The sequence below is a fragment of the Phaseolus vulgaris genome, chromosome 6 (genome assembly GCF_051622355.1).
Source record: "Phaseolus vulgaris cultivar YP4 chromosome 6, ASM5162235v1, whole genome shotgun sequence".
NCBI lineage: Eukaryota > Viridiplantae > Streptophyta > Magnoliopsida > Fabales > Fabaceae > Phaseolus > Phaseolus vulgaris.
This window is the reverse complement of record NC_143503.1, coordinates 36,983,335-37,008,634: the sequence shown is the minus strand read 5'-3', so window position 1 is coordinate 37,008,634 and position 25,300 is coordinate 36,983,335. Positions and strand designations below refer to the sequence as shown.

Sequence of the window (25,300 nt, the reverse complement as noted above, 5' to 3'; positions counted from 1 at the left end):
CGTAACAATTTAGTATTTTAATAAAATATCTTCATACAATTCACAATAGAATGATATTGTGAAATTTATAATCTTTTATAATAATATAAAACACATACATATATATATATATAATTTATTCGTGATCTTAGCGTTATAATCTTTTATAATAATATAAAACACATACATATATATAATCTAATTTTAAACATAATTCATTTATTTATTTAATAAAATAAGGTAGCTTTATAAAAAATTCACTAGCAGCTTTACTTATTATGCGAAAAAACAATTAATGAAAAGAAAACGACACAGTTAAAGGCTGCGTTTGAATATATGACGATTTATATCAATAAGTAACTCTACATATTAATTTCGTGATTTCTTTTAAACGTTATTAATTTAAGTTTAATAAATTTGATGAGTGTGATTACGACATGGGAATACGTGGTTGAACTGAAATTTTGCACCATAAAATAAACACTAAACTATATTAGAAATTTCAAAATTTATATCATAATAACAAAGTCTATGCATTTATTATTTATTTCGGTTGGCAAATAAAACAAAAAAAATCTACCTCTCTAATGCATACATGTTTATGGGCTAAAGCCCAAAGTAGAGGCCCACATGAAATTATGTTGTTACACCAGGCCCAAGCATCATGAGCCAGAAGTTTGGGGTGATTGGTAGTGGAAATTCATGAAGGCTTATGTTAAACTTTATGATACAGTTTCATTATATATTATTATTAGTAGCAGTAAAGTGTAGTGTAGTTGATTGAGCAGCAGTGGAATAAAAGAATGAAACGCAAAAACAAGTGTTAACGGAGGAGACGTAACCCCTCATCATCAGTCTCCTTATTTTTTGGTCAAATCCTCACAATCTTTGTCCACATTCCTTGTAGTATCAGTGATTTGGCTTCGGTTTTTGTGGTCACGTTTCTCATGATCCATTGGCGTCGACACCACAACAACTTCTATGGCTTCAGCTTCTCGAATGGTCTCTGATGGAACTAACTGAGTGATGTTTTTCATCTCTTTACTTTTACCCCACAGAACCATGTACAACCCAAACACTATCAGCACTGCTCCAACCACACTATATACAAAACAAAATAACCCATCTCATGAATATGTGTAATCAAGGCCCAAAGTGAAAGTATAAACACACATATATAGGTGAATTGAGATTTAGAACATGTACCTTCCTACATACAAGTTCTCGTTCAACATCAAAGAACCAGCAATAGCCACAAGCACAAGCATTAGGGGGTTGAAAACAGACGCAAAGAGAGGCCCTCTCTTTTGTATGCACCATGCAGTGATAATAACTACTATTCCAGAGGCCACGATTCCCTGCAATAATTAAATTTAACTTTCTTATTTCATTCATGTATCTATTTTATGTAATTGTATATGAACAAATGAAGTTGTAATAATTAAAATAAGAATATATACCGAATAAGCCACAGCAAGTAACCTAATATTCCAACCCAACTTCCATTGGCTCAGATCTCTCTCAACACAGAAACCAAAAGCAGTGGCTTGTATTGCTCCTGCTGTAGACATCAGAGCCGTGCTTGAATAGTGACAAGGGTATTCTTTGCTCATCTTGGCCTGTGCCACAAGAGGCCATTTCAGAAATAGGAAAAAAAGATGCAAGTTAAAGAAGTTAAACTAAGGAGTATGAGATAGTGGGTGACCTGAATGGTGAGCCAGAGAGAAAAAGAGAAGCAGCTTGCTATGGAACAGAGAGCCCCCAACAACTTATTGCTAGAGTCAGAATGAAACTGTGCCACGTGGCTATCTTGGTGCTGATGTGGATGCATAAGGTTGATGTGGAAGGGCCAGATATTAATTTCTGCACCTTTGATAAAAGTCAACAACATTGCCCCACCAATTCCAATTATAGTTCCCAACACCTTGGCCCTTCCTGCGGCTGCCCTCAAATTCAACCTTTCGAAACTGCACAAGATTAAACAACACTAACTTCAATTTCCACTAAATCAAACAATACTGTTTTGTTCTGCTAATATAAATTGTTCTTAACCTTAACCTCAATTCCTAGCTATATGAAACTATATTGAACACTGTTTATTAACTGCATGATTGATGAACATTAAGAAAAAATAGTGTTGATGGTGGAAAGTGATGATTACCCGCAGGAGATGGCCAATACAAAGGTGATAGCTGGAATGAGATTGTAGAGAGCGGAGGCAAACGTTGCTGATGTTATGGCCAAGGATTCATAGAAAAGGTTTTGAAATAAACTTCCCCTGTAATAATAGGCATGTATTAGATTGGTTGATGATTAATTAATTAATATAGCGTAATTGACTGCATATATATCTTCATATGACAGTTTATTCATGGGGGAGAAAAGAAGTTCATTCACATAACACATACCCGAATAATCCACAAAGACATGCCATGAAAAGCACTCTCCAAGTCATCTTTGGTCTTTTGTTCCTGTGCAGAAGAAAAAGAAAAGAAAGAGAATTAAGTTAATATGTTGGGTTGTAGTACAACATGAGGTTAAGTTTAAAGTAACAAAGAGAAGAAGGTGAAGTAAGCAAATGATGATGGACCTTTCAGAAATGAGAGCAAGAGGAACAGTGAAAGCAGATCCAAAAGCGAGACGATATGCTGTAGCAACTTTTACACTCATTCCATCGTTTATGGCGAGCTTGAAAAGCACATTCACAGCACTGTATGCAATTTGCACTAACACCATCAACAACACTGGTTTCAGCTCATGCATTGCATTCATCACTCCCTTTATTTCCACCATTGTGTTTGTTTGGTGCAAAGTGAAGATAATAGAGTGCGATGTGAAGATAATAGAGTCAGCAACAAAGGGGTATTTATACTTACAATGAGGGGGAGAGATGAATGAATGAATAATGAAGATGCAGATTCCAAATAGTGTTTCTCATTCCAATTATTTTCTATTATTTTTATACAACTTTAACTCCAAAAAAAAAAAACACTTTAATATCTATTCAATCATTCTTCTTTAAACAAAACTTGTTTCCTTTTGCTTCGCTGCATTTTTTGTCCTTCCAAACTTTGCTCACCAAACTCCTCCCCTAAATCTTTCAACACAAATTTCTTTCACAACTTAATCACTGTAACATTTAGCATTGCTTTTTGATGAGAAACTTTTGGAGATCCCACAACTAGATATTAGAGTCTTTCATAGTATATAAGTGGGTGCAAATCTCATCTCATTGAGCCGGTTTTATGGGATTGAGTTAAGCTTAAAGTCCACTTTGTAATAAAAACTTATAGTGTTTTGATGAGTGAAAATATTTAAATTGAAAATAATTATGAATATAAAATAAGATAATTGTTTTTACTTTAAATTGAGTGAGTAAATACATGAGATTGAATCTTTTGGATGTAAGGAAAGAGACAAATAAAATGAATAAGTATTTTTAATTATTATATTAAAACAATATCTTTGTACAAACGAACAAAAGAGAATAAGTAAACAGTATAATCTTTGAAAATTTACTTTCATCCATATATAAAATCAACCCATACAAACCTAAAATCCTCAATAACTAATACTTATATTTAGAGTACTAAATTTTATTCATTTATTTACTTTATTATTTAGAAAGGATATTTTAAACGTGACAATATGAATCCGTGGAATATTATAAATGACTGCTTTTATATAAAGAAAAGTTTGACCTTTTTTTTTTCTTCGAACCTGTCAATGTACATATCTTTATTTTTTTTATAATGGAAAAATCGTCATTATAACTTAAATATATAATTTTAAAGAATTAAATCTGTATATACATATTTAATAAAAATTAGAGTATGTTTAACGAAGATAAATATAATCTAATTAAAAGTAACAAAATAAGTTGATGTGGTTAAGTGAAAGTTATTAGGTTAGTTTATTGAATTATAAATGTTTAATGATTAATTTAATATTATTTTATAAAAATATAATTTTATGTATTTATAATTTAGTTTTAAAAATCTTATAAGTTTTAATTTAAAGTTAGTTCATTTTTTTATTTCATTTCAATCAATAATTTTACATATGCTACATTCTACAATATATTATGTGCTAAAATATTAAACAAATTTATAATAGTACAACATACACTTAAATTATGGGTGGGAGCATCTCTCAAATGTTCTGATTAATTAATTTTATTTTATATCAATAAAAAAATAGCATATATTTAAAATAAAAAGTTATATTTTAATTTATATCAATATCATAGTGAAAACAAGTTATACTTTAATTTTGTTGACTGGTAATCTAGAATGGGGATACTTTTATCTTTTAATATACTTGCAAGTTAATATTCTCACGCTAGTTTGTTATTAATATTTGAAATATATTTTTAAATAATAAGATAAATAAAATAATGATAAAAATAAACAGTAAAATATGGAAAAAAAATATTATCTTACATAAAAAGAGTAAAATAAATTTAATAATTACTTAAAAAAAATAGAAACTAAAATATATAAAAAAAAAGTATTTAAAGTAATGCATCATAAAAGTGTTAGAAGGTAATGAGATAGTACCAAACAAACACAACTAATCAGTCAAACAACTTTTTCAGTTTATTGATAAAAGTTAACTAATTTAACATGTTTGCCAAACATAATATTCATCACTCGTGTCATCATATTGCTTAATATGACGGGGGGGTGTGATTAGATAAACAAATGGTTTGATTAAAACATTGTTACAATTATTGTTAAAGTAATTAAAGATCAACAACTCTATGTGACGAAAAAGTTAATATAAAAGATAAATTACATTAAAGAATAACTATAAAACATAACCAATTGATGAATATAACACTATATTTAATTGTTTTTTATAAATTATCCATATCCCTTATAATTAAAAAAAAGTCATATTTAGATATGATATAGTAGCTGGCAATTTATTTATAAATAAAATTAAAGTTTAACTCAATCTTATAAAATTAATTTTTTATAGTATTAAGAAGTGGACTTTAAGTTTAACTCAATCTCATAACCAGTTTATGAGGTGAGATTTCCACCCACTTATATATGACATGTCATAATCTTTAGTTAATGTGAAATATTCAACACACACTTCTTACGTCGAGACTACCAACTGGGTACGTAGGACTATATATTATGAGTGACCTAATAGCGGGTGGTGTGATAAATCCAACCGTTAGTCACTGTGATAGACTCTAAATGGTTCTAATACAAGATGTGAACTTCAAGTTTAACTCAATCTCATAAAATCGACTTATAGGATGAGATATCGGATGAAATCTTGAAGATATAGTCACTTATATATTATATATTATGAAATAGAATTTGTTCTTAAAATTATTTATAAGTGAATGGTTTGACGCAACATAAGAGTAAGAATGCAAAGAAACATTGGTAGAAGCTTTTAACTATGATTTGCACGTGCAAGGCATAATATAATATAATATAAAATGATAAAAAATAAAATAATAGGTCAATCGGGACGTCTTGCCAATTGGACGTTAGGCTTTTGGCTTGGCATTGCTTTGGTTTGAAGCTGACAGATGCAGAGGACAGTGGAAGACAAACTGGACCAATTCCTGTGGGAACATTACTTGAACCCTTCAACAGATTCAATTAATGTTTCTGCTCAACCATGTCCTACGACCACCATATGTTTTTCCAACCAATCCTCAATCTTTCTCCTTCTTTTACCATTTCATGTTTTCCTTTAGAATATGCTACATCATACTCATTTCTTCTTATCATCTTTTACAATATTCTTATACTCAATACTCTTACACAGTTTTCTTTCTTAACTCCAAAAACTCAACAACTTTTCTTTTTATCTTTAAAATTCACTGCTGAGGCAAATCGCTGGTTTTATTGCTTTACGAAAATTTCCATGCATCTGGCTTTTGAAAAGTCATGCTAGGGCTTGTCTTTTTTGGTTATATCTTGTTTTATGGCTTTATGGAAATTGCCATGTATCTTTTGGTCTTTCTAAATTGATTTTGCCAACTATATTATAAGGCATAATCATGCATCACTTGGTTTGCGTACTGTTTCATTAATGTTTATTAACTACTATATTTATATTTTTTACATGTTCATTTAGTCATTAACTATTATCAACTCGATCGTATCAAATCCTAGCCGAAAGAGAAGCTTAAAAATGATATCTGATAATATCAACAAAAAAAAAAGTAGAAAAGAAAAATCCCATAATTGAGCTTGAAATGAATTAGAAGAGGCTTTACTAAATTGTTAATTGGTAGAAGCTTTAAAAAAGTGGGAGGAGGAGGAAACAAGTTTAAAGTTGATTTGGTACAAAAAGGACTTTACGATTATTGGAAAGTGAAACAAAAAAATTAAGAATTTATAATCCACAGAAAGTGATAGCACAAGTTGTGATAAAAATAGATGTTAAACCATTGAGTACATGTGGTATATTTGACTCTACCTGTGTTGAAAGCATAGCTTTCGCAGTGGTTCGTGGAGCCACTTTCCGATGCTCCTTCTCTGCGTTTCTCACATACAAACTTCACAAAATCAAAGGAACAAAGCCTTTTCGCAGCACCAAATCCCTTCCTTATCCTCACAACCCTCCACCACATATCAAATATATTCCTTCTCACTGTTCCATTTCACAACACTATAACATTTCAACTCTTTTTGCTATTACTTAGCTATATCTATTCTCAACTAAGTATTTCACCATTCTCTTTGTTGGAGATCCCACGTCGACTAGAGATTAGGGCATTTCATTGTATATAAGTGGGTGCAAACCTCAATCCTATGAGTTGGTTTTATGAGATTGAGTTAGGCTTAAAGTCCACTTTGTAATATGATATCAGAGCCATTTCGAGCTTATCCTAACGAGTATTTGTGTCGGTTTTATGGGGTTGAATTAGGCTTAAAGTTCACTTCGTAATACTCTTTTTTATTTCTTCATCTTCATCTCTCCATATTTCTTGCAAAACATTATCCAATATTTATGTCTATAATCAATAATTGTATATTGTTTTATTCAATCTTATCCCCTAATCTATAGTGATCAGTAGTAAGTCATAACTTTTTGTAGTTATTTTGTTTATATAAACAAATAAATTACTGATATATTATATATTAATGATAACTTGTGTGTATAATGTATCAATCATTAATTACTATAACTAGTTGTTGATGAGTTACGATATGGACAAAAATTTCATGACTTTGCTTTATTTTACGAGTGACCAATAAACGAGTCAAACTATTTATATATGATTGGAGTCTGATTCATTAAAATATTAACTAATATAATTTATTTAGTTAAATAGATAAGATTAAGCATACGTTTACACTCCATTGTTTAAACGAGACAAATTAAAAAAAATGTAAATTTGATGCAATTAACTTATAGTTTCATATTCATATTTGTTGGAGATCCCACAGCCTTTCATTATATATAAGTGTGTGCAAACCTCAACCCTATGAGCCGGTTTTATGGGATTGAGTTAGGCTTAATCGAATAGAAATTTAGTAAAAAAATAATAATGAAATCATAAAAAGTGAAACAAAATTTTGTAGAAATGAGACTAAAAGTTGAAGTTGGGATTTTTTGTTTGACTGGTTACAGTGGTGGCTGCGTGGTGAGGAAGTGCAGAGCAGAAGAACATGTCTCAGAAGTGTTTTACAACTAACTTCTTAGTGTTCTCAACATTGCAAACCTTGTAGGCCCATTTCAAATCATTCAGACAAGATTAAGCGCGTTAACAATAATAAACATGATAAAATCACGATAATAATATTTTTTTAAATAACTTTATTTATTATTATGATTTTTATGGCTAACAATTTGTTTTTATATTGAATATATATAGAAGTTAAAGTTTTTTTTTTTTCTTAAAAAAAGAAAGAAGATGGTGTTGAGATATATCCGCAGGATGCAAGCAGCGTGATTCAATGAATCAAAGTGATGATTTGAAAGGGAATAACTTTTGGTGGCAACAATGTGTGAATGTGCATGTTCTATCAATGTGGGTAAATAGTACTTCCACCACTCATCCTAAATTACGCTTAATTAGCTCTAAAAGTGAGTTAATTATGTCTTCAAAATAGCTAAAAATTAATTATTTCAATTCCGTTACTTGTTGGTAAGCTAAATATTTTGTGATTAAACTCGAGTGAGTTAAGTTTGGTCACAAATTTAAACATCCCTTAATTTTTCAACTTCTTTAAAATACTTATACTTATTTCATTATAATAAAAAATAATTTAATTTTATTAAAAAATAAATTTTAAATTTAATTTATTTCTATAAAATCGATTTATAAAATGAGATTTACATTCAACTTTTATATTATAAAATGTTTAAAATTCTTATATTAACTAAAAGTTAACAATAATTAAAAAAAATATATTAAGAAGATAATAATACTATTCAAAAATATTATACTATTAAAAATCACTTTCCACTTTTCTTTTCCACTTTCTCAAATCCATCTCAGTGCAAACAAACATAAGTGACTTTTTGTAGTCTATATTCTAGCCGTGTTTGTGCAAATGAGTCTTTCTAGAAAAAGTAAAAAGTAATTTGTAAAAAACAAGGCAAATCCTGATCTTCCTATAACTTGTTTTCCTTAACTTGAAATGAACATTAAAAAAACATATAAATAACAAAATTTTAACATGATAAATTTAAAAAATGAAAATCTAAAGAACTAAGTGAAAAAAAAAATTCACTGTCTAATAGGATAACCACAAAAATCTAAAGAACTAGATCAAAAGGTTTTTTTTTCTTCTCCTTATGGTAGGATTACAGGTGTTTCTCAATTCTATCTCTGGAGGTTTATCTTATATATTTTTCTCCTCAGGAAAATAATTCACTAAAATAAATATACATGTCATGATTTCGTATGAGATTATTGTAAGTAGTAAAAATCAAACAGTGTATAAAATTACCTTCAACGTAATTCTCTTGTAATCTTTTGCCTAAGTAAACCGTCACTAATATTTTGGAAGAAGAGAGAAAATGTTCCATAAATTTGAGAGTTAAAACTTGTATCGATAGAATTAGAGGTTATATCGATTAATATGATTAAATTTATTAAATTCAAACAATAAATTAATAAGTTTAAGTATTAAGTAATGTACTCTTAATTATGAAACGTTGATGAAATAATAATGAATATATAATAATTATATAAATAATTATGAATTTAAAAAGAAAAACGTTATTATTGTACATTAAATGAACCGAACATAAAATTCATCAATAATTGTCTTCCTTTCTCTGATAACCAGCAGAATTAAGCAAGAACTTGGTTGTTAAGTAAGAACTTTTAAAAGTTTTCCGTTTTAATCCCTCAATATCAACCCAACTCTTTTATTTCTGTTCTTCAATTACAGGCGTTCTGACAGTGCGACAATGACGGGGAATGGTGGCGATTGTAAGAGGTGGTGTAACTTTTTTCCTTCTCCTTCTACTTTTTTTTTTCTTTTTTTAAATATTTTTATTTTTATTTTTATTGATAATTGCGGGTGAGTTGTTGAATAAAAATAACATTGACTTGTGCACTTGGTTAGTATGATGGTGATGGTGCACAGTTGAGGTGAATTGTAAGGTACCGGTGTGATAGAATTGTGTTTTTTCATTCACTGGTCAAACATTTTGTTAGTCATTTCAACATAAATTATTTCCTATTTCTTGATTAATAATGTTGTTATTCAACCAACAATAAACATGTAATGAACGACCACTCTTCATGACTATTTTATTGAAAATCTGTTTATAAAATATACAAAATTGGGAAAATGAAAAGTGTGTAAAAAAAAAGTAAAATTATTTGTATTGAGTAAAAAAAGTAAAAAAATAATTTTATTTGTTATTGTAGCGTCATGAGCTAAGCCGTCTGATATAACATATAAACAGATTGCTTACCGACCTTACATATCCAAAAACATTAATACTGGATCAGTAAAAATCAAGGACCTTGAATAATTAGTCTTTATTATTGAATTAAACTAGTATTAAGACCCGATACAAGAAGAAGGAAACATGAATTTTCAGTATGTATCAGAGAACACATAATAAGAGAAGACAAATTTACAAACTGGTTAAGAATACATTTATTCTTTAGTATATTGAGTGTTCTGGATCTAAGATCGTCACGACCTTTGTCGGTAACAGTTATTAATATTTTATTTCTTATTTTAAATATATTTTTTAATTATCTAAAATAATAATTAGATTATAGTCTATTAGTTGAGAGCTTTAGTGTTGAAAGAAAGCAATTATGAGAGACATTAAGGGGGCAATTAGGAGTAGAAATTGACATGGAAAGTATGGTTGAAGAGTTGGGTAGTAAGCAACCAAAACCTGGTTGTCCTTCTCCTATGTAGGTTTATGAGCCATATACATTCCACTAATTTCATTGTGCAACAATTGCATAATGCATGCTATAAAAGAGGGGGCAAATAGTATGAATGCTACCAATGGACCATTACCGTTTCTAAAATACCCACTAATAAATTATCAATCATTAAACCTAAAATTCACAATTATAATATTAGCACTTATTTTTGTACCAGTATATATATTTTTGTTAAAATCGCTACATTTTAACCAACGATTATTATTGCATTTTTATAAATTAAATTAGAGTATACACAAGTTAGTTTTTAGGTTTTTTTACTAAAGTGGGGACAATTTTGCCCGTCTTTTATTCAAGAAGTGAGTCTATTTAAAAAAAAAAAAACGATTAAATATGAAATAATTTTAATGTAAAAAAATCGTATTAATGTAACATAATTTTTATTATGTTAATGTGTAAGTGGTAAATTTTGATATTAAGTTTAAAATTATGTCAGTCTAAAATGATTTTGATTAGGATTTATTTTAGAAAAGTTGTATTTCGGTACCACAACCTTCAACAGTAACATTTTTTTTTTCTATTATAATTAAATTTAAAAATAAAAATAAAGTATAAGTATTTAATAAAAGAAAAAAAATAAAAACTGCATAAACTTATGCAAACTAACCGCAAAAACATGTTTTTTTTTTAATTTCTTCTTTTTCAGTCTTTATAAAATTTTAAAAGTACTTTTGTTCCAGTATATAAAATCTATTTTCTTATTAGTCTTTCAACACTTAATATTACAGAGTCATTACAGAGTAGACTTTAAGCCTAACTCAACCCCATTAAACCGGTTCATAGAGTTGAGGTTTACACCCACTTATATACAAGGAAAAACTCTAATCTCTAGTCGATGTGGATCTCCAACACTTAATTTAAAATATATTATGAAAAAAATAAGTGTATATAGAATATATTATTGAAAAAATAATAATAGATGAGTCTTATTCATAATATTATTAAAATTAAACCAAATTATGAAAGTAAATAAGATGGAACTATTTCACTTATATAAAATAATAAACACATGATACCGAAATGAAATGTAACTATATTTATTTGAAATATTTTTTTACTACATTAATTATTTTATTAATATTTTCTATTTTCAGCAGTAAATTAATTAATTAAAGTTAAAGATTAAAAAAATTATAATAATCCTATAAGTTTTTGGGTGTGCCAAACTGAATTTGGAATATTATCTTGTTTTTCTGAAGTCATATACTATTTTTTGTTCATAAATTAAATTGTATTGCCAACTAGGCATGTAACATTATTCTTTGTAAAAATAGTTTTAAAGCAGCACAAAATAAGTTTGTGTCAACTCTCAGCAACATGCAAAGGAAAGTAAAATAGATGGTCCTCAAAAGTTAAGGATGATAAAAGGATATGGTACCTTTGTGTTTTGGTCGGAAGAGAAAGAAAAGAAAAATTTAGAAAGAATATAATTTTTTTATTTATCTTAATTTTTTCTTACATATTACACTAATGGATGTACTTTCTCCCTTTTTTTCTATTCAAATTTCTTTTGTTGTCCTATATCTTATTTTATTTGCTTTAAATCAAATTATTAGTGATAGATTCGACCTACTTTTGTTGATGTATAAAAGTTTTGATATGACAATTGGAAGAATAAAGTTCCTATATATGATTAGATGAATATATAATTAAGTTTTCTTAGTTGATTTAAATTTATTCATTGAATTATTTGAGTCAAGCTTTTCTTAAACTACAAAAAAATTATTTGAATATTTTTCAATGTTTCATAAAATACTTTAATTTTTTTAATAAGAATAAATATGAATTAAAATGGAGAGATAATTAGTCATAAAATATTTATTTTATATAATTGAAAAATCAATTAAAATTATTCAAAATTAGTTTTTTAATTTATTAATTAAAAATTATGCACAACTTATTTTTCTATATTATAATTTTAAATAATCAGTATAATAAAAGGTTTTGCAAAAACACTAGAAATTATTAAATATAAACTAGTTCTAGAGATAAAAAATAATTAGTAACTATATTAATTAAATTAGATATTATAGAATATTTTTTTATGTTTTTATTATTAATAAAAACTTATAAATTGATTTTTAAATATCCAATTAACTATCAAGATTTTAGTGCAACTTTAAAATTTAAGTTAAGTGTTAGTTAAAATTTTGATAACTAATTAAATATAAATTTAGAAATTAGCTTATAAATTTTTATTAATAATAAAAATTACTTTATATATCAATAATTTTGTAGTCTATAAAATAATATTTAATTTAATTAATATAATAATTAATAATTATTTTTATTTAAAATTAATTTTTATTTAATAATTTTTTTTAAATTAATTTTTATTTAATAATTTTTTTTAGTTGATTGAATTCGAGAACACATTAAATTGACTAATATAAAAAATAAATTAATTTTTTATTATCTAATTTACAGTTCAACGGATTTTACTAAATTACATGTAGTTAAAAAAGTATTTCAAAATCATTAAAAGAAAATATAAATTGACCACTCATGATATTTAAATAAAATGATTTATTTTGTATTTTGAATGTTCTAACAATATTTTGTCCAATAACAATACATAGTAAATTCTTTAAACATAACAACATGTGTTCATAATTGATAGATTAATAAAATTTATTAGTTGCATAACAAAATTTAGTTTCAATATTTTATTTGTAATTTGAATGATTTAATACTATTTTGTACAAATGACATATATGAATACTCGTGGTAATCTCAAAAGATAAAAAATACTCGTTATAACTAAATGTGTTAATTAATGAAACTCTCTTGAGCAGTTAATTCAATAAAACTAAAATTTAAATAAACCACTATAATTTATTGTGTCTTTATATTTTTATTATTTATTTTATTACTGTTTGTCTAAATACTAGACAATCTGATTAGATGGTCTATTAAACCTTATCCGTTAAAAAAAAATCAAACTTCATTCAACTTCCTTTGAATTCAGCTGGACCTACAACTTCTTCTGAGTGTGACTTTTTAAATCCCCAAACACGAATTCTTGTGAATTGTTCTTAATCCTAATATATTTTGAATTAAAAATAATAATTCTAACTTACTATGGTAATGTTTTTTGAAAAAATAAATCTATATAAATTTGTCTTTTTCCTTAAGTGATGAAGGCAAATATAAGTTATTTAATTTTTTTATATTTTAAATTAATGAAAAATTAAAACAAATAAAATAAAATAAATATTTGTTTATATATTTCTCCTGTCATTCCAATCGAGGTGGGCCTAGAAGAAGAAAGAAAAAGACCCAAAAATCACCTCTAATAACAACAAAGCGTCCCAAAAATTTTCAATGTCTGCGTTCACTCATAACAACAAACTGTGTTAAAATGTAATTTTGCATGGCATTGAAATTGTACTTCATCCATTGAAATTTTGCATGTTAAATTGTACTTTACATTTGGATATTATTAGGAGGAGAATAAACATTTGCTTAGATCGAAATTATTAGAAATTGTTAGGAGTAAAGTTGGATCTCTGATCTGTGTGGCTAAACTATCAAATCTTTCCCTTTTGAATTGGTGGCAGAAATGGAAAAGATGGGTTTGCTTTGCATCCAACTATGTACCCTCTGTCATTCTATATTCTAAGTTCTACCTTTTAGGCCTTCTACACTTCCATTGGAGCTACCCATATCTTGTTTTCCATTATTTTCCTTGTCTTGTCCTTCATCTTCGCTTTTTGAAGCATTATCATCATCCTTCCCAACACTATTGCTCTCACTACAGGTGTACTTGTCGTTGCTGCACCTACTTTGATCATGAACCTCAATTTCTTCTAGTTCTGGAGTAGTTTCTAAGTGACTCACTCTTTTCATTTCTTTGCTCTTACCCCACAGCACCATGTACAATCCCATCACAATTAGCACTGCTCCCATCACACTAAACATGTTTCAAAAAGTTAATTCATCAGTGTGTGAGTGGACCCCGGATCATAAACTAAAGTTAATGCTCATTATGGCGTATTAATTGAGGTGCAATATTTGGTACATACCTTCCTATGTACAGCTTCTCATCCAACATCAAGGAACCAGCAATGGCCACAAGCACTAGCAAAAGAGGATTGAAAACAGATGCATACATTGGACCTCTCATCCTTACACACCATGCAATCACAACAACCATTATTCCAGAGCAAACAATTCCCTGCAAAAACACCACCAATTCACGTAAGGTGTCTCCTTTTATCAACCATATATTAAGTTATATGCATTATTAGTTCACATAACCAATACATACACTGATTAATTACTACTTGTCATTATTGTCATTATCTTAAGTAAGCTGACACAAAATTTCTTTCTTTTTATCAGAGTCAGATTAATATTTAGCATACCGAATATGCTGCAGTTAGAAGCCTAATGCTCCAACCCAACCTCCATTGGCTCCAATCCTTCTCAACACACAGGGCATAAATAGTGGCTTGAATTGCCCCCATTACTGACATCAAAGCTGTGCTTGAGTGATGGCCTGGGAACTCTTTACTCATCTGAGCCTGAAGTATCATATGTATATAATAATCAATTATAACCACAACACTCTGCCACTAATAAAACAAATTAGTTTCTATTATGTAGTGAAGAATTTAAGTGGTTGGTAATTGATACTTAAGCTAACCTGAACAATGAGCCATAATGCAAAACAGAAGCAGCTTCCAAAACCACAAAAGACTCCTAGCACTTTACTTCCAGAGTCATCATTCTGTGTTCCCCTGGTACCCTTTTTATGCAAAAGGTTAATGTGGGAGGTCCAAATGTTGATTTCTACACCTTTGAGAAATGTCAGCATCATTGCCCCGCCAACTCCTGTTATTGTTCCCAACACCTTAGCCTTACCTGATGCCCTTTGGAAATTTAATTTTTCAAAACTAAGGAAATTCAACAACAACAACAAGTTAATTTATCTGTCATGTGTAGTACGGACATTGGATAGCTTAATTTGTTGAAAAGTATAGTGGTTGGAGTTACTGGTGTATTATGAATACGTACCCGCAAGTTACTGCCAAGATAAAAGTGACTGCAGGAATGAGATTATAAACAGCAGAACCAAATGTTGCTGATATCAATTTCAAGGACTCGAAATAAAGGTTTTGGAATAGACTTCCCCTGTCATGTTATTGCATGATCATGTGAGAAAATAAATAATATTCGAATGATACCATATTTTGTTTGCTGTACAATTAAACAAGGTGCGAAATTGAGGGTGATGAGTTTATGTAAACTTACCCGAATAGGCCACAGAAAAATGCCTTTAAAATCACCCTCCAAGTCAGTGTTGGTATGTTTTTCCTGCAAATAATAAAAAAGGAAAACAGTTTTAACCAAGTTAAAAGAAACATTGGACACAGTAGTCTAGTGGAAAGTACATAAACATAGGAAGCTGATGATAAACTATTGAATGTTAAATTGGATTTTATAAACTAAATTTTAATCATGTCAAGTAAAGATTGAGAAAGACATAAACATGCAATAACTAGGTTGTGGGGCTAGGGATGTAGATGGACCTTTCAAAAATAAGAGCAAGAGGAACAGTAGAAGCTGCTGCAAACATGAGACGGTAGGCAGTAATTACGCTCACACTCATTCCATCGTTTAAGGCAAACTTGTAGAGCACGTTGACTGAAGCAAATGCAATCTGCACCATCAACATTAGAAGGGCTGGTTTCAACCCATGTACTACTTTCCCTATATCTCTCATTGCTCACACAGTGTTGTACTTACACTTGAAATGTGTATATGTCTACGTGATCATCACAGGTAACTGCTGCAAAAGGGTCTGCAATTAAAGAACCTAGTGAGTGATATGGAGTTATTTATGGTGATGTGGAAGTAGAAGGTAAACCATGGGTTGTTTATATAAAAAATAATGGTAGGTGGAAAACAGAGATCTCCAAATTTAAGGAAGCATTGAAGTGCTTTTCATGGTGGTTTCATAGAGTTCAAGTTTGGGACATCAGGAAGTCAAATTAATCTTTAATTTTGCAGTGATGTGTTAATGCTGTTTGTATGTATGTCAGATACCACAGTTCACACAGATCAAGGAAGCACCACGAATTAGTCAATTTGCAACATCAAGTCTCACTACAAGGATAACTCAGCATTACCTAATTATTTATGATGATTATTATTGATAATCATTATATATATTATTATAATTATAATTGTAATTAATGTTAGAAATAACTGTAATGGATGAGACTAGAATTTAAGTTTATGTCAATAAGAGAATGTTAGGTGAACTGTGCTATGATGTCTAACTTATGCAACAAACATTATCTATCTATTGCTTCTGGAATATTTGTTTATCTTTTTATTTTTGGAGATTCTTAATGTGGTTTGGTTTATGTAAAAGGGTTGGAATACCCCTTTTGTATTCCTCTTAATTTAATTTCATTCTTTGCTGATAAAAAAAAAAGAATGTTAAGTGAGATGAAGATATGGAGTAAAAAATTGTTCCACGTGTACAAAATATTTAATAAACTACTCCACATCCAATTTAAAATTGGTAACTACTTTTTACAAAATGATAGAATATTAATTTTAAAAATAAAAAAGAAAAATAATTTTCAATTAATTATAAGAATAATTAGTTATTTATTAAATACTTAAAAAAGTAATGAGATGACTGAAATGTCTAAGATAAAATTGATAAACACCAAAAGAGTAGTTAAAGATGAAAATCCCCTTTATATATAAGTATAGATAATAATACTATTAAATATTATAAATCATTAATACTATCATTAATATCATTAATATCATTAATACCATTAATATCATTAATATTATTAATAATAATATTATTTATAGTTTTATAATGTTAATAGTATACCTATCTATTAGTTATAATAATAATTATTTTTATTTATAAATATTAATTATAATTTTATAATTATTCATATTATATACATATATTATAATTAATATTATTAATATTGTTAATAAAAATATTTATATTAATAATAATATTGAATATCCTTAATATAGATTTGTAGGTGTACATAATTTAAAATTTATTTACGGATAGAGATATATGTGAATAATAATATATAGGTAATTTGAAAGAGACATGTGAATAATAATATATAGTTAATTTGAAAGTAGCTTTTTCTTATACAGTGCTGCAATATATAAAGGTGAGTCTGAAAAGATGAACTTTAAAAAGTTGACACTCTTTCAAATTTAAACTACCATTCCATAACTATTCTTATTAATTTTTTATTCAATAATTAATTTATTTTAATTAAATTTCTTAATTTAATGTTTTATTATTATTTAGAGTTGTTAAAAGTCAAGAGCGAAAGTTATATGTATATACTTAAATATTTTTGGTGTTAATTTCTAAATACAAAGCTTACATGCTATTCTTTCGGGTGATTTTGATGTTACTTTTCAATCAAAATTAGAGTTTCATTATAACTTTTAATGCAAATAATTACTGTGTGAATTATATAAGTGATCGAAATCTACAATAAAAGTTGTTAAACTGCCTTAAAAATGATTTTTTTTTCTTAAAATCAATTTGCCTTATGGGTTAGATGAAGCTTTTTAATATTATTGTTCACAAATTAAAAATTATAAAAAAATATATCACAACTATTTTTGAAGTTCAAACAAGTTATGAAACGCTTCATCAAGTCAATTAAACTTATTCCTTTTTTTTTTAAGTAACTCCTTATTAAAATTTATTTTGAAAGAGTTATATTTTTGAAGTTCAAACAAATTATATGAAGTCATCAATTAAACTTATTACTTTTCCAACTCGTTATTAAAATTTATTTTGAAAAGTTATAAAAAGGAATTTTAGTCAAAAGAGAATAAAAAACACAAGTTAGTGCAAGTTTCTGTATATGGAACTGATTTTCCTTTTACTTATTTTTTTGAAGTTTTAGATAATTAGAATTTCCCCAAAGCAGTATTAAGGGTTAAGTAATTTATAAACATATACCTGATGTAATACAAATTTGGAACATTTGACTTATTTATTGGTAACTTTAGAAAAAAACTTTACCAAGAGTTGAAAAATGATAAGTAAAATCATGGGTTTTTGACCATCATGAAGTTGTTTTTTTTTGTCCGTTTAAAAAAAATTATAAATTTAGGTAAGTCGTGTCAATTCGGCACGACTTCATATGCACAAATCGTCTCAATTAGACACGACTCTGTCATGTCATACTAAAGTCGTGCCAAAATCGTGTCTAATTGGGACGATTTGTGCATATGAAGTCGTGCCGAATTGGCACGACTTGTTTAAATTTGTAATTTTTTTTAAACAGACCCCATTTTGGTAAAAAAAAAAAAATAACTCCATAGTCAAAAACCCTAAAATCATCTTCAACAAAATTAACATTAATTGTCTCTAATTTACTTAATTAAGATCTAAAATGAGAAATGAAAATGAGAAGTAGTATTAGATTAAAAAGAGAGGAAGAAAATAAAATAGTAACTGGTGAAAGTGAATAGAAGAATTAAAAGTTAAAACAAAATCCTTAGGCTCCACAATTGAGAATCTTATCTCACTATCCATTTAACTTCTTTCATGTTTTTGAATAGGTGATGATGACACTCAATGAGGAGTTGTGCAGGCACACAGAAATACTTAATTAATTCTAAAGTGTTTATATAGCAGTGCCATGGAACTATTGCTACTTAAATGCCACCACTTCAGCACACAGATTCATGAAATCTTGTTGTAAAATACTTTTTTAAGCATCTTTTCACCATGTTTATTATTAGAAAAATGAAGTGGAGGTTGATGCAGAGGTGAGAGTTCAAAGTTGAAATTACTACTTCATCTCTTCTGTATTTATAATTTTAATTTGGATTTCTTTGTACCAGTCTCTCATCCATAACATCTCTTTATCATAATTGGTAAAAAACACATTATAAATATTATTATGTTTTTATTTTTATTGATGTCTTAGATTCTGTGATCTGTCTTTCCTTGTTTTAGTTGGTTGACGACAGTTATTTTTTGATCGGATTTATTAATTAAGTAATTGTTTAAAAATTGTTATGTTGTTAAATTTTTTTTATTTTTTTTATATGGGTTTCATCACTCTAAAATAATTTATATATATATATATATATTATATTATATTATATTGTTAAACTATATTTTTTTTATTCTTGGTTAGTTCACTATGAATGAATGTGTATCTTCCATAGTTTTGAAATAATTGCAGTAACAACGCAAGGGTTTGGTGAAAAAGAGAGTAGAAATAGCATGAATTGAATTGATATAGTATGATTTAAGGCATGAATTCAGCATTCATCCATGTCATTACCTTTCTCCTTCAAAATGCGTTTGTTTCTAAAGATATTATTTTCATATACATTTAATTTTATTATTTAATACTCAAATTTGATATTTCCAGGATTTTATTTTTATTTTTTGACATTATTATAAATAGTAAATAACATTCCTTTAACACTATTTGTAATAATATAATAATATTTTTCAATTAAAAAAATATTAATTTATTAAAATGAGTATATGTTTTTAATGAGAATATTAACATTTCTGCACCATTGAAAGTGAAAAATTGTCTCTGCACACATACACATATGAAATCCAGAATATTACAGAGGAGAAAAATTCAAAAATTTATGGAGGCGAGAGAAGAAGGTGGAGGTGCAGGAAGAAATAGTTAAAAAAAATGGTCCAACGAGATGCGGCCCAATACAAAAGCAAAAGTGTACAGAAAAAATAAAGGCCCAATATTAATAATATTAACACCCCTCTCTTGGGAATACATATTCTTCATTTCCAACTTGAATTTGAGTTCTTCGAAAACTGAAGATTTAGAAATTTTATGCAGATGTCTGCGAAGGATAATAGAAGTAATTTGAGGAGTGAGTTCGACATTAATCTTTCATCAGTTCACACTTACATGGAAGAAAACAAAGATAATATATGTAATCATGTTCAATTCTTCCATTCATAGGTGGTAATTATTAAAAGTCTTACGTTTTCTTCTGTCTCCATGCAACCCCAAAAGCTTAATATTTCTTTTTTTTTACGTGATCTCGTGGAAAAAATTACATGCCTAACTTGTTAGACTGAAAAAGAGTATTTATAACTGATTTGAACTACTAAAAGCAATTTGAAGTTAAATATGAATTTATCATTTATAATCAAGTTCAAACTATTTTAAATAATTGTTATTTTTTTACATCTGAATTATGGATTCCAGACTAACATCAAACTAAACATTACTGAATCAATATTTTTTTCATTGAACCATGTTTAGCACAAACAAACAACAAATAAAAAAATGTTTCTTAATATTTTAAACATCTATTTGTTTACACAGACCGTAAGTGGAAAATCGTTGTCGATAAGAAAAAGGTAATAAAAACGTATTGCATGTGAGGTTGTTGCTTATACACTTCTTCTTATACTTTATTTGTTGCGAAAGATTAAAAATAAGGAAATGATCAAAATCATGGGCACTAATCCACACCTCCAAAAAGTATCATAAGTGGTCATAATATAATAAAAAGAGGCAAATAAAGGTTGAAATAAAACATTTTCATTACTGTAACATATAAAGGCTATTGTGATAAGAATAGAAGTTGATGTGGGATTTTTAACAGTTATAGAATGAAGTTAATTAGCCAAGCCTCACCTTCTACAGCTCTACAAAAAATGCATATAACATGTTGGGGCAATTAGAAAAGAATGGGAAGCTATCTACAGTAAATCCCTTTGGACTGTAGAATGTTTAGGTCTTCTGAGATATTACTTCTTTGGTCTTGCAACACTGATTGTTTTCACCTCCATTTTTCCATGAATCTTCATTATCCCCAACACCATTTACTGCATTCACCAGGCTATTGTTGCTCTTATCTTCTACTCCAGGTTTTACCATTATTTCAACTGTGTCAAATTTGTCTGTGCTTTCTGATGGAATCCGTTCATTCTTCCTCATCTCTTTGCTTTTCCCCCACAGAACCATGTATAATCCGCAAATAATCATCACTGATCCAATTATGCTGAAACCAACAAAAGTAAATAATTAGTTAAACCAAACCATTCAAATGTATGTGCCAACAAATTTCAACAAAAAAAAAGGCTTACTCTATGTAAACCATATGTAACTGAATAACTATGTAAAATTCATTTTGTAGGGAATAATGAATAGGCTCTGTGTGTATTGGAGTATTACATAAGCATTAATTATTGTAAAGATGAAGCAGACAATGACAAACATTAATAATATATATATATATATATATATATATATATATATATATATATATATATATATATATATATATATAGTTACCTTCCAAGGTATAGCTTCTCGTCCAAAATAGTGGATCCAGCAAAGGCCACAACCACAAGCATAAGAGGGCTAAAAATGGAGACAAACAATGGACCTCTCGTGCGTACACACCACGAAATCACAGCCACCATCACTCCAGAAACCACTATACCCTACATCAATAATTCACATATCCATCCACTTATATCATTAACATATAAAACCTTAGTATATGGTCTCAATTAGTCAATCATAGTGTATTCAGTGACAGATCATTATAGTCAATGATCTGTGGCCTCCCATATGTTCCCAACTAAGAAATTGTGTTAATATATATATATATATATATATATATATATATATATATATATATATATATTGTACCACTCAGGTTCATAGTTGGAAAGTCTCAACCCTGATCAGAACCGACTGACACGACTAAATTCATTATGTCTAAACAGAAGAGTAACAAGATTAATCAATAGTTAAGCCTTAAGTAATACACTTTTAATGATGATCTAAAACTCTAATCCGGCCCAATAATAAATTACCTATGATAATTATATAAATAAGTACAAATTTTGAGAATAAGGTACATCATCATTCAGTATTAATAGCACGAGTGTGGAAATTTTTTGTAGATATTATCCAAGTTTGGATTTCACATAGACAAAAAATAAAAGAGTGAAAGGAGAGCACAAAGACCATTTCAAGATGAAGAAAGGAAAGATAAATCGACCCACCAAGAATGAACTTAATCGTTCTCTTTGTTCCTATATACGTATAATAATGAATAGAAAGAAGGTAGCATACATACCGCATAAGCTACTGTGAATAGTCTGATATTCCAACCTAATCTCCACTGAGTCAAATCCCTTTCAACACAAAATGCATAAGAAACGGATAGCAGTGCCCCCATTAGGGACATTAAGGCTGTGCTTGAATAAGGAGAAGGGTATCTTTCACTCATTTTTGCCTGCACTACACTAAAAACTCTGCATTAGTCATCAAAACTATGTTCATATAAACAATCCTCCAAACCACAATTGTGACACATAAACGTAAAATGAAACCGACCTGAATGATAAGCCAGAGTGCATAAGATACGTTGCTTCCGACAGACGCGAGAGCACCGAACATGGTCATAAAGCCAGAAGAAGCGTGTGGATGTACTACGTTGGTGTTTGGGTTGTTAAAAAGGTTTATATGGAACGACAATATCTCAATTTCTGGGCCTTTAAGGAATGTTAGAACCATTGCTCCACTGATTCCAGTTATTGTTCCAATTATCTTGGCCTTCCCTCCTGCTGTTCTTAAATTTAATCTCTCCAATCTCAACACAGGAAACAAACACATTATATTCAACTTTTATTTTAATTATAAATTAAAACAACTACAATTTAAAACCTTAAAGCTTCTTACCCGAAGGAAAGGGATATGATAAAGGTGAGAGCTGGAATGAGATTGGATATGGCAGTTGTGAACGTTACTGAAGTTAAAGCGATTGCTTCCATGTTTAAGTTTTGAGGCAATGCTCCTCTGCGTATAAATCATCACAAGTATTCTACATATTCGTCAATTGGTACACAAATACAGTACATCACAAACAATACAAGACTACTAACTAAGAAGACAATAAAAATAAGGATATTTTCAACATTCACCTATTACTATTGATTTTAAAGGAATTTATTGGATATAGACTTAAGTAATGAAAAAAAAGACAATAATATTTTAATACTCATACCTTTTCGTGAACTTGATAATTATTTTTAATAATAAAATATTATATTTAAATGATAATAATAAATATAAATAATTTTTTTGAAATAAAGTAATATTACATATAATTATTTCAGAGTTGTATAATTTAGGAGTGTGTGGATATATATATATATATATATATATATATATATATATATATATATATATATATATACACATAATGATCCAATAGGTTATTATCTAAGATGGTAAAGTAATTGTCCATTTTTGAGAAGGTGAATGAAGCTAAAACGAGGTTTAAAAGTTGGGGAAATCTACAAATTTCTCCTACTTATGGTCCCACCTGAACTTTAAAAATGATAATTGGAGAGGATAGTTGATAAATACTACTCACTACCTTCATGAGAAATAAAAAAAAGCTATTAAATGCGTAATAATGTGTTTTAATTTTATTTTGAATATGTTGTTCTATTGTTTTAAAAATAAAATAATTTCTGAAGTTCTTAATTAACGTTATAAAAATATCAGTTAAGACAGACACTCTAATAATTAGGCTTAGATTATTATAAGAATTGCTTGCAGAAAGAGATAGAGATTGAATGCTATTAGATTTTTTATTATTTATAGAAGTTAATTAAAACTATAGACATGTAATGATTGGAATTATATAATAATTTTGAAAAAAAATGAGTTTTAGTATGCATGGTTGAATCCTTTCCAAAAAGTTGATGTAAAGAGAAAAGAAAAACGAAGTGAATGAAGTAGAGAAAGAGTTAAGAATGGTTACGATTCTACGTGGATGAGCATATATGGAATAATATGAATAAAGAACACATTACCTACCCAATTAACCCGCATACAAATGCCTGAAACAGTATCATCCAACTCATCTTCGTTCTCGTCTTCCTGCAAATCACGTCAGCAAACACCATATTTTTTATTATAATTATTTATCAAATCCTATTAAGACGTGATTCAATAATAGTTCGATAATGGTAATGATACGATAAGTTCAACAAATAATCGTTAAAATAAATTTGAAATGATTCTTATATTATGTTAACACTAACTTAACTTTATGGAAAAAAATATACACTAAATAAGATTTACAAATGTTTTAATCTCTAATTTACATTAAATCTCTGACAATTTCTCAACTTTTACGTTAGTGGTACCATATTACACTATTACTATTGGTATTGCTTCTTAATTTATCCCAAATAGTAATCAAAATGAAAAGGTCCTACCTACAAATTCAATTTCTTGGCTCCTATGCATCCTAAGTGGGTTGATTGGAAAAACAAAAACCATGAGCTAAAACACCGAAACAAAGAATATTCTTATCCGTTTTTATCATTTTCAATATCTATAAATGGCCTGTTTTATTGATACTATTTGATGTATGCAAATCACAGCTAACTAAAATCTGCATATACAATAATAAAATGAAAGAACATGATGAATTAAAAAAGAAGAAGAGGGAAGAACAAGGGAAAGGAGAAGAACCTTTCAATAAGAAAAGCAAGTGGAGAAATGAAAAGAGTTGCAAAAACATAGCGGTAAGCAACAATGACACTCAAGTTCATGCCATCGTTAAGGGCTAGCTTGTAGAGAACATTGACCCAAGCATTTGCAACCTGCACCATCACCAGCAGAAGAACTGGTTTCAATGCATGCACTACGTTCCTCTTCTCCATCACAGTTTCTTGATAAGTACCAAGAAAAGTGAAAGAAAGAAAGAAAGAGAGAGATGCATAAGAGAAAAGAGGAGTGTTATTTATAATAGAGGCAGAGTGAGTGTAAGTAGATTCCACAAAAATAAGTGGTGCTCAATTGTTTCCCACGTTCCTCTATTTGTGTTTTACAACACCATAATGAGTTTTTCCTT

General features: G+C 28.3%; 3 protein-coding genes across 5 annotated transcripts; all 3 read right to left on the bottom strand.

Moving 5' to 3' along the window:
* Nucleotides 1–471: 471 nt before the first annotated feature.
* On the bottom strand, nucleotides 472–2,852 carry LOC137832833 (WAT1-related protein At1g68170). Its single transcript, XM_068641187.2, has 7 exons — nucleotides 2,570–2,852; nucleotides 2,388–2,450; nucleotides 2,141–2,257; nucleotides 1,685–1,946; nucleotides 1,440–1,598; nucleotides 1,186–1,337; nucleotides 472–1,080 (listed from the first exon to the last, which is right to left on the bottom strand). The coding sequence occupies exons 1-7, from the start codon at nucleotides 2,770–2,772 to the stop codon at nucleotides 840–842; spliced, it is 1,197 nt and encodes a 398-aa protein (XP_068497288.1). The 5' UTR covers nucleotides 2,773–2,852; the 3' UTR covers nucleotides 472–839.
* A 10,911-nt stretch (nucleotides 2,853–13,763) lies between these two features.
* Nucleotides 13,764–16,477, bottom strand: LOC137832831 (WAT1-related protein At1g68170). Its single transcript, XM_068641185.2, has 7 exons — nucleotides 15,922–16,477; nucleotides 15,644–15,706; nucleotides 15,407–15,523; nucleotides 15,036–15,285; nucleotides 14,755–14,913; nucleotides 14,413–14,564; nucleotides 13,764–14,300 (listed from the first exon to the last, which is right to left on the bottom strand). Exons 1-7 carry the CDS (start codon nucleotides 16,113–16,115, stop codon nucleotides 14,006–14,008), a joined length of 1,230 nt encoding a protein of 409 aa, XP_068497286.1. The 5' UTR covers nucleotides 16,116–16,477; the 3' UTR covers nucleotides 13,764–14,005.
* Nucleotides 16,478–20,930: 4,453 nt separating this feature from the next.
* Nucleotides 20,931–25,300, bottom strand: LOC137832832 (WAT1-related protein At1g68170). 3 transcript variants are annotated; one of them, XM_068641186.1, is made up of 7 exons: nucleotides 24,919–25,300; nucleotides 24,256–24,318; nucleotides 23,110–23,226; nucleotides 22,765–23,020; nucleotides 22,505–22,663; nucleotides 21,709–21,860; nucleotides 20,931–21,415 (listed from the first exon to the last, which is right to left on the bottom strand). In XM_068641186.1, the coding sequence occupies exons 1-7, from the start codon at nucleotides 25,107–25,109 to the stop codon at nucleotides 21,145–21,147; spliced, it is 1,209 nt and encodes a 402-aa protein (XP_068497287.1). In that variant the 5' UTR covers nucleotides 25,110–25,300; the 3' UTR covers nucleotides 20,931–21,144. The 3 variants fall into 3 exon arrangements, with proteins under 3 accessions (XP_068497287.1, XP_090159644.1, XP_090159645.1); XM_090303518.1 differs by having other exon boundaries at nucleotides 24,252–24,318; nucleotides 24,919–25,164; XM_090303519.1 differs by having other exon boundaries at nucleotides 23,110–23,251; nucleotides 24,919–25,164.

Coding starts and splice junctions, on each gene's coding strand:
- LOC137832832 (XM_068641186.1), bottom strand. CDS start 25,109: ATGGAGAAGAGGAACGTAGTGCATGCATTGAAACCAGTTCTTCTGCTG. Junction 23,021..23,109: donor ATCATATCCCTTTCCTTCGG/GTAAGAAGCTTT, acceptor TCCTGTGTTGAG/ATTGGAGAGATTAAATTTAA. Junction 21,861..22,504: donor TATTCACAGTAGCTTATGCG/GTATGTATGCTA, acceptor TTATTGATGTAG/GGTATAGTGGTTTCTGGAGT.
- LOC137832831 (XM_068641185.2), bottom strand. CDS start 16,115: ATGAGAGATATAGGGAAAGTAGTACATGGGTTGAAACCAGCCCTTCTA. Junction 15,707..15,921: donor CTTGCTCTTATTTTTGAAAG/GTCCATCTACAT, acceptor TATTATTTGCAG/GAAAAACATACCAACACTGA. Junction 14,914..15,035: donor CATTATGGCTCATTGTTCAG/GTTAGCTTAAGT, acceptor ATGATACTTCAG/GCTCAGATGAGTAAAGAGTT.
- LOC137832833 (XM_068641187.2), bottom strand. CDS start 2,772: ATGGTGGAAATAAAGGGAGTGATGAATGCAATGCATGAGCTGAAACCA. Junction 2,258..2,387: donor TGTCTTTGTGGATTATTCGG/GTATGTGTTATG, acceptor CTATTATTACAG/GGGAAGTTTATTTCAAAACC. Junction 1,338..1,439: donor TACTTGCTGTGGCTTATTCG/GTATATATTCTT, acceptor TAATTATTGCAG/GGAATCGTGGCCTCTGGAAT.